General features: G+C 39.9%; 1 protein-coding gene and 1 long non-coding RNA gene across 2 annotated transcripts in view; one reads left to right on the forward strand and one right to left on the reverse strand.

The window, feature by feature from the left end:
• Positions 1 to 17,353, reverse strand: part of cnih3 (cornichon family AMPA receptor auxiliary protein 3) — an 83,490-nt gene that overhangs the window by 49,042 nt on the left and 17,095 nt on the right. Inside the window, exon 2 of the mRNA XM_038727803.1 lies at positions 15,935 to 16,003. Coding sequence (XP_038583731.1) covers positions 15,935 to 16,003 — 69 coding nt within the window. The remainder of the gene's footprint in view (positions 1 to 15,934; positions 16,004 to 17,353) is intronic.
• Positions 4,292 to 6,072, forward strand: LOC119909546. The gene is made up of 3 exons (XR_005445476.1): positions 4,292 to 4,489; positions 4,615 to 4,895; positions 5,012 to 6,072. It is a non-coding gene; the product is annotated as an uncharacterized LOC119909546 (long non-coding RNA).

Below are 17,353 nucleotides of genomic sequence, written 5' to 3' on the forward strand. Positions count from 1 at the left end.
ATTAACTCTTTTAGAAAACCATGGACAGTAACTGCATATTTTGCTGCCTCTGTGTTTTTTTCTTACCTGTGCAGTAACCTGCACATTTCACTACACGTTGTACGGTGTGTGATTGTGTACGTGACTATACCAGCTTGATTTGATTTTGATTTGTCGTCATGTGTTTAATGCTGAGTGCAAGCAAGAAGCATATGATTTAGATTTTGCTGTGTGAAAATGTGACAGTGAGATTCTACCTCTGCTGAACTTCTGTGTGTGTGTATGTGTGTGTGAGAGAGAGAGAATCAGAGACAGAAGCAGGAACTGGGTGAGAGCTGTGAGGGAGATAGTTTTAGACAGACAGAATGCACTGTTTGTGTGTGTGTGTGTGTGTGTGTGTGTGTGTGTGTGTGCAGACGCAGTGAAAAACCTCATCCATCCACATCCATTTTAGTCCACTAATAGTTGTAGTTGTTGATTATCATAACAGAACTTTAAATAAATTAGTTAGTCATTATCAGTCATCTGTGATGGCAGGATATGTTTAGCCTAGCTTAGCATAAAGACTGGAAGCAGTGAGGAACAGCTAGCCTGGCTCATTTTAAATTGAAACAATTAACCAAAGTAGGCAGTCTTATTAACTTTTAATGCCATTTGTTTAACCTACACGTGAACAGAAATGTAAAAACAACAATTTGTGGGGGAGGGAGGTACATGCTGCAACAATTTCGTAGAGAACAAAAGCTGGAGGGAGAGGCAGTTCCCAAGTGTTGTCATTATAATGAGGTTGCCTGGTTTGGTATTAATGTAGTAAAACGAGACTGAAATCAAAAGCCGCACTTGCTGACTGTAACTCGCACCATACCCGAAGAAGGAGGATAGACTGGCTCGTAGATAGGAAAACTGATGTTTTTAAAGAAATAGCTTGTGTGGGTTAAAAAAACACACAAACATGTTCATCAGTGACAGGGGTTGGTAGGGTTTTTTTGCAGTTTCTTTTTTTAACTTGGACAGAGCCAAGCTAGCTGTTTCACCCTGCCTCACTGCATTCTGACCCCAGCTTTGTACTTAATCAGTATCTTTCATTAACATTGGATCTACCCATAAAGTGAAGGGATGAACCCATGAACCCACAGATAATTATCATTCGATTATGAGCTCTGGGGAGAATTTTATGGTCTTTTAGTTTATTGTTTTGATTTTACTGCCTGAAACTTTACTGTTTTGTTTCAGGCTCATCAACTAGTTTCTAGAAGCAGGCAACTGTTTTCTGTGAAAATGCTCTTACTGTACTGTACACTACCTGCCCAGCACCAAATAGCAGACATAGTTAGCAAATAGCTGGTGAACATAGTGGAGCATTTAGCAGCCGAAGAGCCAGATATTTCATTCTGGAGTTGGTAGAGACAAAAACAAATTTGAAAATTTGGATTTTCCAGGTGACCAAAAACATAACTCAAAATGAATGCAAAGGCTCCTTTCTGTCTGCAGGATGCATACGGTAAATAGACAATTGTTTGCCAACAAGATGGCAATAATATGTAATATGATGATATTGCTGTGCTGTCCCTAAGTGGCAGAAACATCAGAAAGAAAAAAGCAAATAATAAAAATAATAATATTCCCCCAAACTCTCCGGTTACGGCACTGGTAGGCTTGTTCTAAAATCTGATGTTTGATGTATTTGAAGTTTAGATGCCAAATTTTGAGGACGTAAACATACATAATTGATTACTATTTTTAAGTGCAGACTGCTACAGAGGTTTCTTATGGAAATTTATGCATGTGCTCTAAATAATGAAACTAGAGGTTCCTGAGTGTAAGGCTGATAAATAAGGGAATGGTAGTATAAAATTGAGGGTGACCACTGTATAATTTTGTAGCATATATTTATTTTTTGAATATGTTTTTGTGTGTGTGTGTGTGTGTGTGTTCACACTCGCCAACGAAAGTATCAAGTATCAAGACTTCAGCTCTCACCTCCCCAAAACACCTCATGGGACCTTCATTTCACAGGAAGATGCGGAAGATATATTGTGCTAACTTTACAGTATAAGGAGAGGCCACTTCAGCGGAATAAAGTATGACTTTGAGGTGCAATGTGTGGCAGCAGCACGATCGGCAAAAAAGAGAATCCATGATTGAGTGGAGGAAGGAGAAATGCGTGGTCGAGGTAAGAATTTGCATTCATAGCGGCAGATTATAGATTCCTGCCACGTGTACAGAAGTCATTCATGTTCTTTAAAAGGCTGAATTTAAACCCTCCCACTGTCCTTGATATGACCTCATTCGCTGCACACACATATACCCACATCCATATATGTATAGTATTTATCTGCACACACACCACAACAGCCATAAAAGGCTGATAGCTAATTATCTCTACAGCTAATGTTTATTTCTGGTTAAGACCATGCACCTCATCAAGGGCTGAACCAATTCACTCCTGCATGACACCATTTCCCCTCGCCTTCATCTCCTGCAGAGTTTGTGTGTGTTTGTCGGTGTACATGTGCGCACACACACACAGAACTGTCTATTCATTAGCAAGCAATTAGGCTGATGCCTCTTTGAAATGTTACTCAGTGAAAATTAGCTTGACAAGCGAGAGTGGCGTGGAAGTATAAACAAGAGTTGGAGGAAGGAAGGGTGAGCTGGAAAATGTGAAGTGGAGAGGTGGAGGGTTGGGTTGGAGGGGGCTTTGACCTTTATTTAACGAGGCAGACCAATTAAGGGCAAATTCTCATTTACAGGAAGTGCTTCATGTAAGTATGATTGGACAATGAACCCCTAAAGATGAAGTGGAAGAGGGTGTTCATAACGTTAATGTTCCACTGGTGCGCAGTGTGTTTAAATGCTGTGAAAAAATTTCCCCCATTGACTCAAGTAAGACTTGAACTTAAGCGGAGGAGACAGGCGTGGAGATGTGGCGATACACAGGATGACGGGAGCGTTTAAAGAGTGTGAAGAGGATACAGAAGCTGTCTCATCACTTGTGCTTGCGTCCTTGGTGGAATGCTGATGAACATCAGTTAGGCCATTAAAAACACTCCTAAAGTCCAAATTCATAAAGCATTTGAATGAACCCCCCCAATCTCTCTTCGTTCCGCTCCTTCCTCAGTTATCAATTTCAGACTGATGATAGTATCATTGCTCTTGGCTGTATGGCTGTAGCTGTATCCCTTCTGAAGTCTCTCTGCAGAGTGCGTGTGCATGTTGTTCTGGCAGAGCTAGTGAACCCAAGAGCGAGACACAAAGGGACAGGAGGCCCAAGCTATAATTTGAAAGGTGACTTTATTAAGTGCTTTAGGGGGTAAAAGGGCAACCTGGGCCCTATTTTTCCATGTTTGTGTGTCTGTGACTAAAAGGGAAATATTTTTAAATTGGTTCAGGAGTGAGCTGGCAGCAGCAAGACAGGGCTGCAATGTAGTCCTTGCGGGCAACTGCGCCTAATCTAAGTGTCTGACAACATTATGGAGAGGATCCTTACAAAGATAGACCACAAACAATCACTATATTTCTCTTGTCAAAGCCACCAGACTCCCTTGGCAATGCTAATTTTACCCACCTGGTCTACTGCTGACTCTGTCCGTTTGTGTTATTATGTGACTTCTATGTTTTTACCCCTTTAAAAAGTCACAAAACAACTTTTACTATGAGCTTTTGGGTGGGTAACTGCTCTAATTTCCATTAGAGAGAACAGTGGACTGCCTCCTGGTTTCAACTCTGGATTAGGGCCCGACCAATTTATTGGCTATATGAGCTAATTGCATTTACAGTTTTTTACGATTGTTTACACACTAAAATAAAAATGTCCACACAATTTGCAAAATTCTACTCAAATGACCAAAACACCTCCACAGATTTGCACGACATTACACACAATGTCTCCTTCACCCTTTTTGCAAAACATTACACACAGTGATCTGTAAAACTCTACACATATTTTCACACCTTAGACACAGATAAGGATTGTGAGGTTACTTCCTTGTCATTACAAAGCCACACTAATGAACAAATTGGATAATCACATCCACCAGGTGTGGAAGCACACGTGCTAATTTAAAACACAGCACTCAGGTGTGCTATAAAAAGCAGCAGGTGAGTTCACCTGTCTTCAACAAAAATGGAAGGAGCTAGAAGAAGAAGAAGAAGAAGAAAGCAGCAGCAGCAGCAGCAGCAGCAGCAGCAGTGAGTTCACCTGTCTTCAACATAAATGGAAGGAGCTAGAAGAAGAAGAAGAAAGCGAGAGCGAGAGCGAGAGCTCAAAGAGGAGATGAAGGAGGTAGAGGAGGAGGCTCAGGTAGAGGAAGAGGCCCAGGTAGAGGAAGAGAAGGAGGAAGAGGTAGAGAAGGACCTGAAGAGTTGATAGGACCTGAACAAAGAAAACACTTATTGACCATGTTATCAACCATGGACTGAAACTGATGGAAGCTGGACAAAGTGTTCAACCAAATCTCAGCAGAAATACTGTTGCGTCAGTAATTCGGACATTTCCTCGAGAAAAAAGGTAAGCTAACCACACAGTACACTGAAACTGACGCTTGCTGTACTTATCATCAGTATTGTTTACTATGACATTTGGCAGTAGGCTGCATGTGTATTTTTATTTTTTTTTATATTTTTTTTACATAGGATTGAGGGTCGAGGACACCAAGGTGGAAGGGGCCCCATGTTCACTCGTGCACAAGAGGACGTCATTGTGAACATGGTTTTGACCAATAATTGTATCAGGCTGCGAGAAATCCAAGCCAATATTATCAATGATGACCATATTTGCAATAACATCCAACGAGTCTCTCTGTCAACATTAGGTCGAATCCTCAAGAAAAATCAAATATACATGAAGCAACTGTATCGGGTACCATTTGACAGAAATTCACAGAGTGAAACATCTGCGCAATGAGTATGTGGAGGTATGTATTCATGTTATTATGGTGTGGTATTATGCACTGCTCATTATGATCTGGCACAAAAAAATACTGTGCAATAGATATTGAATAGCATCCTATTGTCTTTTACTGTGTTTCAGAGAGTCCAGCATAAATTCAACATGAATTTATATATGTGGATGAGGCTGGATTTAACCTTGCGAAAACAAGAAGAGGGAGAAATGTAATTGGACACAGGGCAATCACCAATGTGCCAGGGCAGCGAGGGGGTAACATCACCCTTTACACTGCTATTACACAAAATGGGGTCCTCCACCACTATGCAAATGTGGGACCCTATAATGCAAATCTAATACTTGCATTTCTTGACAGATTGCACAAGATTGTCACAGCATTAAACCAAGTGGACCAGATGCGGTACATTGTCGTTTGGGACAATGTCTCATTCCACCGGGCTGCTCTGGTCCAGAATTGGTTCCATGAGCACCCTGAATTTGAAGTCTTATACCTTCCCCCTTCCTCAATCCAATAGTTTTTTTTTTCAGCATGGCGGTGGAAGGTATACGATCTGCGGCCCTATGACCGTTTGCCCCTCATTCAGGCCACGGAGCAGGCCTGTGATCATATCGAAGCAGCTTCTGTGCAGGCGTGGGTTCGTCACACGAGGCGACTCTTCCAACGGTACCTTGCCAATGAAGACAATCTGTGATGTGGATGAAATCTTATGGACTGATCCAGACAGGGATGATGAATAGTTAGTTTTCTTGTTGCTTTTACAGTCAAAGTGCATGTACTTCATGCAGTAATTTTTATTTGTCAACAGATTTTATTTGTTTCATTGTTGGATTACTGTAACTGATTATGGTAAGAAATACTGTAAGTATTGAAATAAATACTTGGAATATTCAGTCTGCAGCATCAGTGTTGTGCAGTGCTTGGTAAGTTTATAGTAGGCCTCTGTGTACATTCTCCCTATATCTCAAACTAATCATGAAGAATGTTGTGGGTTTGTCACTTTTTTTCATCTAAATTAGCCCTTGCATAACAATGTCTGGCCAAAAATCTAGCACATGCCATTTCCTAGAATTAGTTCTTTTTTTTTACAAGTGTGTTTTTATTTATCACAGCAGTGTGAAACTGGCTGCAATGGTGTCTGATCATTGAGAACTGTGTTGGTTAAATGAAAACAATTGCATTTTCACAAATGTGTGTATGTTTTGACTGAAGTGTGTAATTTTTCAAACAATCTAGGAATTATGCAAATTGAGTGTGGTGTTTGGATAATTGTGATTATATTTTGAGGAAAAAGAACCCGGTTTTCAAAATTGCATGTAAACAATTGGAAAACTGTAAAAAAGAAACAGACAGATCCTCATGACATGAGTGTTGAATATTTTGCCCACCAGAGGGAGCTCTGCAGCTTCCGTGTTAACAACACTGCCTTACCAGGAAAAACCACAAAAGAAAACAATCAGCTGACCAGAGTCTACCAGAGCATGTAGAAACAGGAAAGTGACAAACCTGATTGTAGACTTATTTCTGAAACAGTGTGGCACTTCTAAATATTCTCCAACATCACGTACAGCAGTTAACACTTCCCGTTGCAAAATTAGCTATGGCGAGGAGCGCTAACATCGTAATGAGTGGTTCAACTATAGTTTCTGGCGTATTCTAAATTTATCTGCAGTTACAGTCGGCGTGTTGGAAATGACTAAACTAGAGTGAAAATGTGAGCTGAACAACAATCTAACACAGCTTTCTGCCTGACAAAGTCATCAAACATTAGGAAAATGGATATTAAGACGGGAAAGGGGTCTACTATCCAAATTTTCAAAATATCGGCTCATAAATCATCTCTTTGTCACTTTAATATCGGCATTGGCATCAGCCCCCAAAAACCCATATCGGTTGGGGTCTACACTGGATTGTCATGGTTTCTAGATTTGTAGATATGAGAGATGCTCTTTTCAAAGTGATTGTCATCTCTCCGAATCAGACCAGGTATTCCTCAGAAAGTCTGCCCGATTATTTACAAAGCCCACATCGTTTGCTGGACACCACCTCAACAGCCAGTGGTGGAATGACATGCGGCTAAACATGTCGTCATTGGTCATGTCTTTGCATATGTGCACACCGGCTCAACATTGATTTTAGTGACCTCCGATTGCCATAATTGAGAGTAGTCTCCACCAACGTGAATAACAAACTAATCTACAGTAAATCACCCAGATTCCCTGGCTTCTCCTGCTGCTCGGGAAGCCTCGCCTCCAACGCGACAACTCAACTAAACTTATGACATTATATTACACCACTGTCACTATCACACTTGTGCGTGACAGCTAGCTTGCTGAACTGCTGCAGCTTGCACACAGACAGTGTATCTGGTGTGGTGACTCTACTTCTACTAAAGGCAAAATTTTCTTTAGAAAATGATTGTGTGCTTGATGTTGAAATTGGGTGGTGAGAACATTTGAAATAGTAGAAGTAGTGAAACAGTTAAAATGGCAAAACATAAATCCTGAAAGAAAATAGCAGTTAAAATAGAAGTGCAACAGTTTAAGTTTAAGCACAGAATGAAGTTGAAGCATTAATTTAAATAGATCAAAGTTTAGGTGATAAATTGGGTTTCAGTTGATTAGGGATTCCTGACAAGATTCCTGTTTTAAGTGTAACCACTGAAAGCAGTCGAAGAAAACGGAGTATGAACGGTGGAATTTGTGGGGGTGAGAAAAGGATGTTATACATGTATACACATTGAAACACATCCTTAAAATGAATGAACACATAAACTATCAAAGAGGTTTTCAGCTCCTCCAGCAGCAGCAGCCCTACTTTTCTTGGAATTTACTAAGTTTTTGAGGGCAATAACAACTCTCCATGTGCTGTGACAATATTCACTACACTGTATCATTACATCAATACACTGTCTGACTACACATAGCCAATATAAAATAAAAGGTGTGTGTTTGTGAGAGAGAGAGAGAGAGGCACAGAGAGAAAAACTAAAAGAGAAAAGTGAAGCAAGTTCAGTTTGTAGTTTTCTGCAAATTTCATGTGAGAGAGAAATGCTGACAGAGGGGTTAGAGAAATTGTATCCGAGTGTTTGTGTGTGTGCGCATGTGTGTCTGTGAAGGGTCCGCACAATGTGAGGTTCCCCCCTGAGGGAGCAAGCTGACAGAAACTGCTAATTAGACTGCTTGGTTTCAAGAAAGAAAGAAAGTGACAAAGAGGAAGAAGGAAAGTTGGGTGGGAGATATTATGCAACAGTTAGTGAGAGATGGGTCATACGGATCATTTCTAGGAGTGTGTGATTGTGTGCAAGAGGCAAGATAAATTATGGCTAGTTAGTGTATTCGGGATGAGGCCATCAACCCGCTAGGTTAAGAAGATAGATACAGAAGATAAAGTTGGGATTTTCGCACTTTATTGCAAAACAAGATACAAGTAAGTAGAAAGAAACTATGCCCTTGAAATCCCCAGGTTGAACAATTACCTATACCAGGACAGACTTAACTATGCCTCCAGAATAAGTGAGTATGCCTATGGGTGAATTTGTTTCTTGTGTGAGTTTCTCTGTCAGCATCCAAATAACAATTGCAATTCCAACAATTGTTAGCTAATAGCACCAGACATTATTATATTTCACAAAAAGTGAGGAGAATTAAAATTTCTGTTCCACTTTGATCCGCACATATTTTAACCTCCAACTTCAATATAAAAAATGTGGTTTCATGACAAGTATACACACATAAAAAGTCAATGTTTTAAATGACTGAGTCTTTTATTTTATTTCCCACGCCTACTGTAGCTCTTTGTGCCTTTAGGGAAAACAGAAAGCTTAAATTGAAAATGGGACCTTGATTCGTTGTTACAGATACAGTCACATGTGTTCATAATAAAGTTTGTATGTAAATGACTGCTAATGGACATACATTTTGATAAGCACAAAAGAGGAAAATAAACGAAATGGGAACGACATACACTGAGCAACTTTAATATTTGAGTAGTTGTGATGTACATTTTTACAGTCAATTGCACATTGGACATTTTCATGGGCAGCAGTGACACGTCGTAAGAAGCAGGAGGCTAAATGGGAGTATGAGAAAAAATGAAAAGAAAGAGAAAATTGGATGGAACCCTTTGTACCCATTCCCCTACTGGATTCTTTGATACGCTCGGCATTGCATAATGATATGCAAATATGACAAAATATGAAAGTTGTACTGAGTGGGAAAATCTGGTCTAATGCACTGTTTTCAGTCTTTAAAATGCCTTTCAAGCAGAATAATTATTTTGCCTCTTAAGAAACCCTCACTGAGTCTTCTCTTCCTCTTTCTCTGTCTGTCTCCATCTCTAACTCTCCGTTTTCCTTCAGTTTGCAATTATTTCCTCAGTCTGTCCACAACTTTTCCCCCGCCTTTCTTCCACTCATCCCCAAGAATGAAGAAGTCAGTCCTCCACAGAAGTGATATAGTCCAGAGCTCTTAAGTCAAAGTCACCTCCAAACCAGCTGCTCAGTCTGTACTGTACCACCATGCATTATTAAGAGCCAACTGTGTTCGTAAAAGCCAAGAAGACTCAGGGGGAAAGGATTTAGTGGACTGGAATCCATCCTAAAACAACTTCACCCGGAGCAGCTTTCCCATGCTGGCCAACACTAATATACATTTTTCTCCACAACTTCCCATCATTGCTGCTGTGGCAATTTTGAGGAGCGATGAAGCAGAACAATTTGACAATTTCTTTTTGAGAATTTTTAAGAGTGACAGGGTAGTGGAAGGAGATGACACTGGGGTGAGGGGGGGAAAAAACACTCTAAACTGGCGAAGGCTCAAAGAGACTCGCTGCTTTTTACCTTCTCTCACGTCACACTTACACACACAAACACAAATAATGTTTATACATTTACATACAAAAATGCATTCAAACAGTGAAGTTTCTCAATATTCACTACATGTCCAACTTCTTTACCATGCAGCTTAGCGGAGTAGAGGATATATATATATATATATATAATAGAGTGTTTTAACCTGTGAATTGACTGTTTTTAAAACATAATATTCTGTAAGCTCAAATAAACAAAGGTTCCTAGTTAAATAGCAGGCTGGATACACAGTACCACTAAAAGCCTAAATCCCTGCATTAGCCTGAAACAGCCTTTAAATAAACATAAAAAACACAACGAGTGTGTAAACACTGTTAGTTGTGGGTGTGACCAGCTGAGAGTCTATTGGCACCTTTCAAGGTGACACTAAAGGACCCTACACAACGTATGATTTGGGCTTGCCCCACACAAAAGTTAACTATGTAAGACAAATGTGGTAAAAACAAGGTGGTCAAAATGTGAGACAGATGCTTTGGTGACCAAAGACAGACATTACTTTTTGAATCCAAATGTTATGTGATGGAGGGTGAGGTTTCATCCACCTAATTGTGATTCTCTTTAGGATTTGTAATAAACAGATTTTAACCCGTCTCTCAAAGCCTTCTGGAATTATACCAAGAGGGACTCCTTTGGGATCTTTGGGAATAGCATGATGGAACACTGCATCCTTCCAAAAGTTACTTCCTTTTGGATTTCCAGAAAATGTAATGACCACAACGTTCTACTTTTTTCTGCACTTGTCTAAGCTATTCAGATCTTTTACTTAAGCAAAAGTACCAGATCACCAATGATCTTCTCATGGCAGCTGACTCCGGACTGTGAACTATTCTCATCCTCCTTGATTTGAGTGCAGCCTTTGAAACCATCGCTCATAACATCCTCCTTGACAGATTAGTCTCTATTGGTTTCACTGATACACCCTTGGACTGGTTTAAATCATATCTCTCTGGCCGCACTCAGTTCATCCAACTCAAACATTTCAAATCAGATTTATCCTCCGTCACTACTGATGTTCTCCATGGCTCTGTCCTGGGGCCCCTTCTGTTCATCATCTTCCTCTTCCCCATTTCTTCCGTAAATTTTGCATCTATTTCCACTGCTATGCAGATGACACCCAGCTCTACCTGTCCACTAAACCTACCTCAAATCTCCTACCCACCTCCCTCTCTGATTGCCTAACGGAAATCAAATCCTGGTTCTGTTGCAACTTCCTCAATCTTAACAGAGGCAAAACCGAGGGTCTCCTCTTTGGCACCAAATCCACTTTGACTAAATCTGACAGTTTTTCTCTTACCATTGACAACTCCCCAGCTCCCCCTCCCTTCAAGTCAAGAGTCTGGGTGTGATCCTCGATAGCACACTTTCATTTCAAGCACAATTTATAATGTCACTCGGTCCCATCCCAGTGTGTGAACGTGTTCACAACCTTGCTCCTCTGGACCTCACTGGAACTCCTTCATATTAACACACCCACCAGAGCCTTCAGCCGCTTTCAGTTTTTAAATCCCGCCTGAAAACACATCTTTTTAAACTGGAATATCCAATGTGATCACTGTTTACCTGGTCACAGCAATCTTTTGTTTCCAATTGTTTATGTACCCTGATTTTATGCACTGTAATTATAGTCATTGTTAAGTGTATCGATTTATTGCTATACTGTTGTTTTATTATGTTTTGTGAGGTGACCTTGAGTGTTCTGAAAGGCACCTATAAATAAAATGTATTATTATTATTATTATTATTATTAAAAAGCTCTGTTAAAAGTAAAAGTTTTGCATTCATAATCAGTAAAAATTTAATATTAGCAGTAAATGTACTTCAAGCCTTAAAAGTACAAGTACTCATAGTAAAACTGGTCACAAACAGATGAGTGAAACCAGGTTTTCTCTTTGATTGCTTTAGCAAGGAGAAGAAACTGAACACACACACAGACACACAAATACACATACACACACCTCCCTCTCAGCCCCGATATGGCCGAGATAAGGTGCCAGATGCCTTCCTTAAAAGGAAATTAACTGCTGTATCCGATTTTTGAGCCAGATGTAATTTAAGGATAATCAGTTCTCTAATCAACAGTGTTGGGCTTGTTACTCAGAAATTATAATACATTACTTATTACAGCTTAAAAAAGCAATAATATTACCTTACCTATTACTGGGTATTAAAAGTAACTCCCCTGATGTACAACCTGTTCAGCAGCTCATTTCAGAAATGAAACGAATTTTACAGGAACAATAATTAACCTTAGGACTTAACAACCAGCCAAACTGAAAACACTGCAACCTCTCAGACCAGATGATGCTGTACAGTATAGGGTATTTAACAAAATAAGAAACAAAGCCTCTCCCAACTTTTTAATTAATAGCATATTACAGCAACAAGGAGTATGTTTTTTACTAATATTATTACAGTAATGTTACATCAATATGTAATCCACTTAACCTTCCTTAACACAGGTTGTCAATTTTAATTCTTCTAAGACATGAAATGAGCAAGTTAGTAATTCATAGAATGAACCTCTTGTGTACCATGTAACTACACTGTCATAAAGTGACCAATAGAAGTCTCTGTAACCATCACTGTTGTTCAATAGGGACAGTTTCTCAAATCTGAATACCTGAATATTCAAATATTCGAATATTTGATCGTTGGGTATGCATTTGATTTTGATTGTTTGGATTCGAATATTGAGGGGTTTTTTTCCGCTTGGCTGACCTCCTCACACAGCAGTGAAAGTACAGTTCACATCAAAGGGAAAACAAAATATAGGTGTGGGAGCACTTTAAACTGAGCAATGACAAGGGCAGTGTGGCAGTTACGGGGTTTATTAATTAACAATTGTTTAATTTCATTACAGATCAAAATGTCAAATAGCCTACATCTTAAAATTAATCAGTAAACTGTAGGCAGCAACAAACAAACAACATTATGAACACATTGAAATAATTATATCAGATCTATTGTAGAAGAAGAACATTTAGTACGCTATAATAAAAGTTAAAAGCAAATCTTTCTACCTGAAAAAACTCTCATCCCGTCTGCTCTCCCTGGACCCCCACCCGGCTAAACTATTCACGGATTCTGCTCTGTACCTGCTCAGCTCAGCCTCTCACAGTCTGGACTCTCAGCTATAGCTTCCCCTGCTCTGCACAGCAGCCACCAACCCTTGTTCTGTACACATCTTTTCTCCCAGTCTGCCCTGCTCAATATCCAATACCTTCAACCCTGCAATAAATTCTCTTTAATCTAACTCCAGCTTCCTCTCTCTATTAGTCCTGCACTTGGGTCAACTAGCCTAGCCGTAACAAAGTTAAAAACAAAGTTTTTGTTAGAAAACCATTTGCTGTTTTAGTTAGCCTAAGCTATGAGAAGAAAGACAAGGAGCACTCTCTCTTTTTCCGTCTCTCTCTCACACACAGGCACACACACACAGTGAATTACACACTAATGGACGCCGTTATCTCTCCCCCATCAGAATCTCACTCACTTATGTCATTGCCAGAACTTTTTGGGCATTAATCCTTCTTCTGCTGTTCTGCTTCTATCTATCAAAAACATACAGCTCTTGAAATGACAGCCTGCTTATTAACAGATGTCTTAACAATTGGCATTATTTGCTGTTTTTGTATTACTATCAAAGCTTCAAAGCTCAAAGCTGTGAGGCGACAGCGCTAACCACTGCACCACCGCTCTGCCCCTCATAGACATTATCTGTAAAATAACTTTTGTGGAGTAAAAAGAACAATATTTTTATATCCTTTCATATTAAAGGATAAAATGTAAATACGTTCTAAATTGTAATTAGGTACAGCATTTGAATAAATGTACTTAGTTACCTTTCACCAATGTAGGGCTGTCTTTGACTAAGGATTTACATAGTCGAATCATGTGGGTTTTTGTGCGCGGCGATTGCAAGCCGGGGGGACACTTGGTGGCTCCGCTTTAATCTTGAGAAGCTGCAGAGCTGAAGTCTCTATTCATTCAACTTAGACTGTAAATTTCTAAATCAGCTAAACTGAGGCTTTTTGAAGACCCTTTTCTCTCTCGGCTGGCTTTCACCGATCTTGTGCAGAGTTTTGCATGCTGCACGCTGTGCTGCCGACAGCTGCATGCACGTCGCAGTTCCTCACGGGTCTATTTCAAGTAGCCAGCTATTTCAACACGATAAAATATTCTTTATGTGGTTCATCAACGGTGATAAATTATCCAAAAGTCCCGCGAGGCGCCGGCAACTCGGCACAACTCCAGTGAAGCCGGGGCTCCGTCTCTTCAGCAAGTGTTCCTCCACTGCCACTACACACATACACTCTACGCCTACACATGCGCACTGACGACCCAGGGTTAGGGTTACAATTTTGGATTTATTTAAACACTTTAAAAACATTTATTGAAAATTTTATTCTTTTTATGTGTTTATTTACAGCATTAAACGTTGAAATGTATATTGTAATAGGCTTTATATTAAATTATTGGGAGAAAACTGGTAGTTCTATGTAAAATCAGACGTTGAGCACCCCCATATCGCCAAAATTGCATGATCCTCGTTTTGCTGTGGGATTGACAGTCGAATCAGGCTCCGCCCATCGAAGCATCGAATCTTCAACTATTCGGGGTCAGCCCTACACCAATGGCTATTACTTATCTCTTTTTCTTCCTCCAAAGATTTGAATTAGTCATGAAAAGGTTTTCTTTTTCCAATTAGTAATTCCCTACAGAGTTGCAAATTGGAAATTTTCTATTTACATCATATCACTACAACTCACCAGGCATTTAGGTCACAATATGACATTTAGACTCCCACGGTGCAAATCTGTAAAACTATCACAGTGCATGGAAGCCTTCAAGCAACATTATGTAGTATTTTTATCTTTAAAAAAACAGCTTCAAAAACATGGTACAGACTTATAATAGGTTAGGTGACATCACTACTATTGCCTCTCCGGGCTGTTGAAACTTTCTATGGCACTACGTAGTATAGAGTAAAGCATTACTCTATAAGAATAGAGTAATTCTTTACAGCATCACAACACAACAAAACTTCAGTTCGTGTAAAATGTAACTTCTTTGGAAGAAGCCGGCTCTGTATTGTCAGTTTGGATATCCTGGCAGAGGCAGCAAAGATACCAAAGACGATGAAAAAAGAGACTGAGTAACCGAGCAAGACTGGACAAGAATAAATATCGGACTGGCTGTTACTCGTTGGCGTGAGCTAAAAGAGCTGAAAGGATGCAGAACTGATGCCAAGCTGGCCTTCTTTCTGTTGGACTAGTCAGTAATAACTTATTAACTGGCTTGCTGTTTCTTGTGTTGTTGCGCTTGCTTGATTATTGGCTGTGTTAGCAAAACTGTTGAAATCAGCTAGAGGTTTCACAGACAGAGGTTTAGCCAGTACCTATAAATGTTGAGTTGATGTTAGCAAACTTTGTAGATACAACACACTTGGACCGGTAAGTGCTCTTGAGTCAGTTGTTGTCTAGTTTTGTTGGCTAGCTTGCCACCCACGTTTCAAGTAACATTCAAGTTGCCGAGAGCTTCGAGGAATAAAAGGCTGCAAGACAGACACAGAGCGGCCATACTTTCTGTTGTACTAGTAAGTAATATTGCTATTTCTTGTGTTGTCGCACTTGCTTGATGTTTGGCTGTATTTGCAAAGTTGGCGACTTGCTAGTTTTTGATCATAATTTAATCAAAACAAATGCACGTGTGTAGCTGTCCTTATTTACAACAGCGTGGAATTACACTCTGAAATGGTGGGGGTGCCAAATTGACTAGTCACATTTATTTTATTTATATTTGTAGGATTTGTTGGTATAAGATAATTCAAACATACTTGATGCTTTGGTCTGAAGCCATGTAGTACAAGTCTGCTTTTGATGTAGGAGGTGAAGAGGGAGGGTGTATAAAACTAGTATGTTGACAACTGCATTATTTAAAATTAAAGGGGGTAAAGAAAGAGGAGAGAGTACAGGTATGGGAAAGACAGAGACACAGACAGTGAAAGGTGAGACGCATAATCTCCTGCTGTGCTCTACATCCCTCAGCAAATGGATTTAAATCTATTTCCGTACGTGCCAACAATTGCCATTGACACATAAACAATAATACAATGATCTAAAGAAGCATGTAGAGAAAATGTCTGGGACTGTGTGAATGAAAATGAGTACACCAAACCTACCGCATGGAGTGGATTGCCCTGATCGATCGGCACCTTGAAGTCAGCCTGGAGCTCATCAAAAGCTGTTATCTGTGAAGGACAGAGGGAAACAATTGATGACTGTATAATCGGTAAAACAGAGGGACAATATAGAATTAAATGTCTCACTCTGTGGCTCAGGAGGTGGAGTGGGTTGTCCACTTATCACAGGGTTGGCAGTTTAAACCCCACCTCCCCCACATTACACATGATGAAGCGGGAATTGCTTGGCTGGCCAGCACCCAAGCGTGATGCGTGCGATTGAATGGGTGAATGCACGGCAAAAACCTTGTAAAGTGCTTTGAATAAAGCGCTATATAAATGTAACCATTTACATAATTATTGCCAACAGCCTCCTGTATGTCTCACTACCAGCAATGCAGCATTCACAATACAAGCTGGGCTGCAGAAGACCATGTTATTACCATAGATTGTATCTACCTTTGTATTATATAACAGAAACAATTGAAATGGCACACTTAAATGTTGGCGATATTGTTTTTTTGGTCACTGCAGGGAATTGAACTCAGGTCTCTCACACCAAAGGCATGTGTCTTATCCACTGGCCCATCAGCACAGAAAAGTGATTTGAATAGAGTAAACAGCCATGCCAGCGGCTCTCTAAGGCTGTACTTAATAGTTAGTGTGCTAGTATGCTCATAATGACAATGCTAACATGTTGAAGTTGGGCAGATATAATAGATATCATGTTAACCATTTTAGTTTAGCATTTTACCATGCTAACATTTGCTAATTAGCACTAAACAAAAAAACACAGTACAGTGACCGATCCAGCCGCCATTGCTATCCATAAAGCTATGCTGATAGCATGGTTTAAAAACGACAGTGCTCAGCTGTTATAGAAATAATACTATATATTTGTTTTATATCAGTGTTAAAGATTTACATCTTAACTATGACCAGTTGACTTTGGGCTAAGTCACAGATAGAACAGGATGTCAGGAAATACTGAGAAAGCAGCTAACACTGGTTATGATCTTTTAATGGGATTTGTTGACAATAAGTATAAAATAACAGCAGCTTTATCCTTTAAGGTCATGATCATTCATTCCAGTTCTCTTCCTTCACTAATTTCCTCCAATCTGTTGCCCTGTGGCTTCAGGTTCAACATGTCTCAATGTGACTGCACCATGTCAGCATCATCTGCTGAGCAAACCAATCCAACTGCTACACCGTCTGATAAAAATAGCCCTTGAGAAGGCCATTAGATGTGGTTGGAGCTCTCTCTAAGTCGCTCTTACAGGGAGGCATCATGTACCCACATCCTCCATTTCAGAATCAACTCTCGTCATCATTAGCACGATCTGCTCCAGTTAAAATGTTGGATCAGATCTGCCCAAAGGCACACCATTTGCATGTTAGAGAAATCAGAACCCCTTG

Source organism: Micropterus salmoides, unplaced genomic scaffold, assembly GCF_014851395.1.
Source record: "Micropterus salmoides isolate LMB-PRFRI ecotype aquatic unplaced genomic scaffold, ASM1485139v1 Ms_hic_scaffold_18, whole genome shotgun sequence".
Lineage (NCBI taxonomy): Eukaryota > Metazoa > Chordata > Actinopteri > Centrarchiformes > Centrarchidae > Micropterus > Micropterus salmoides.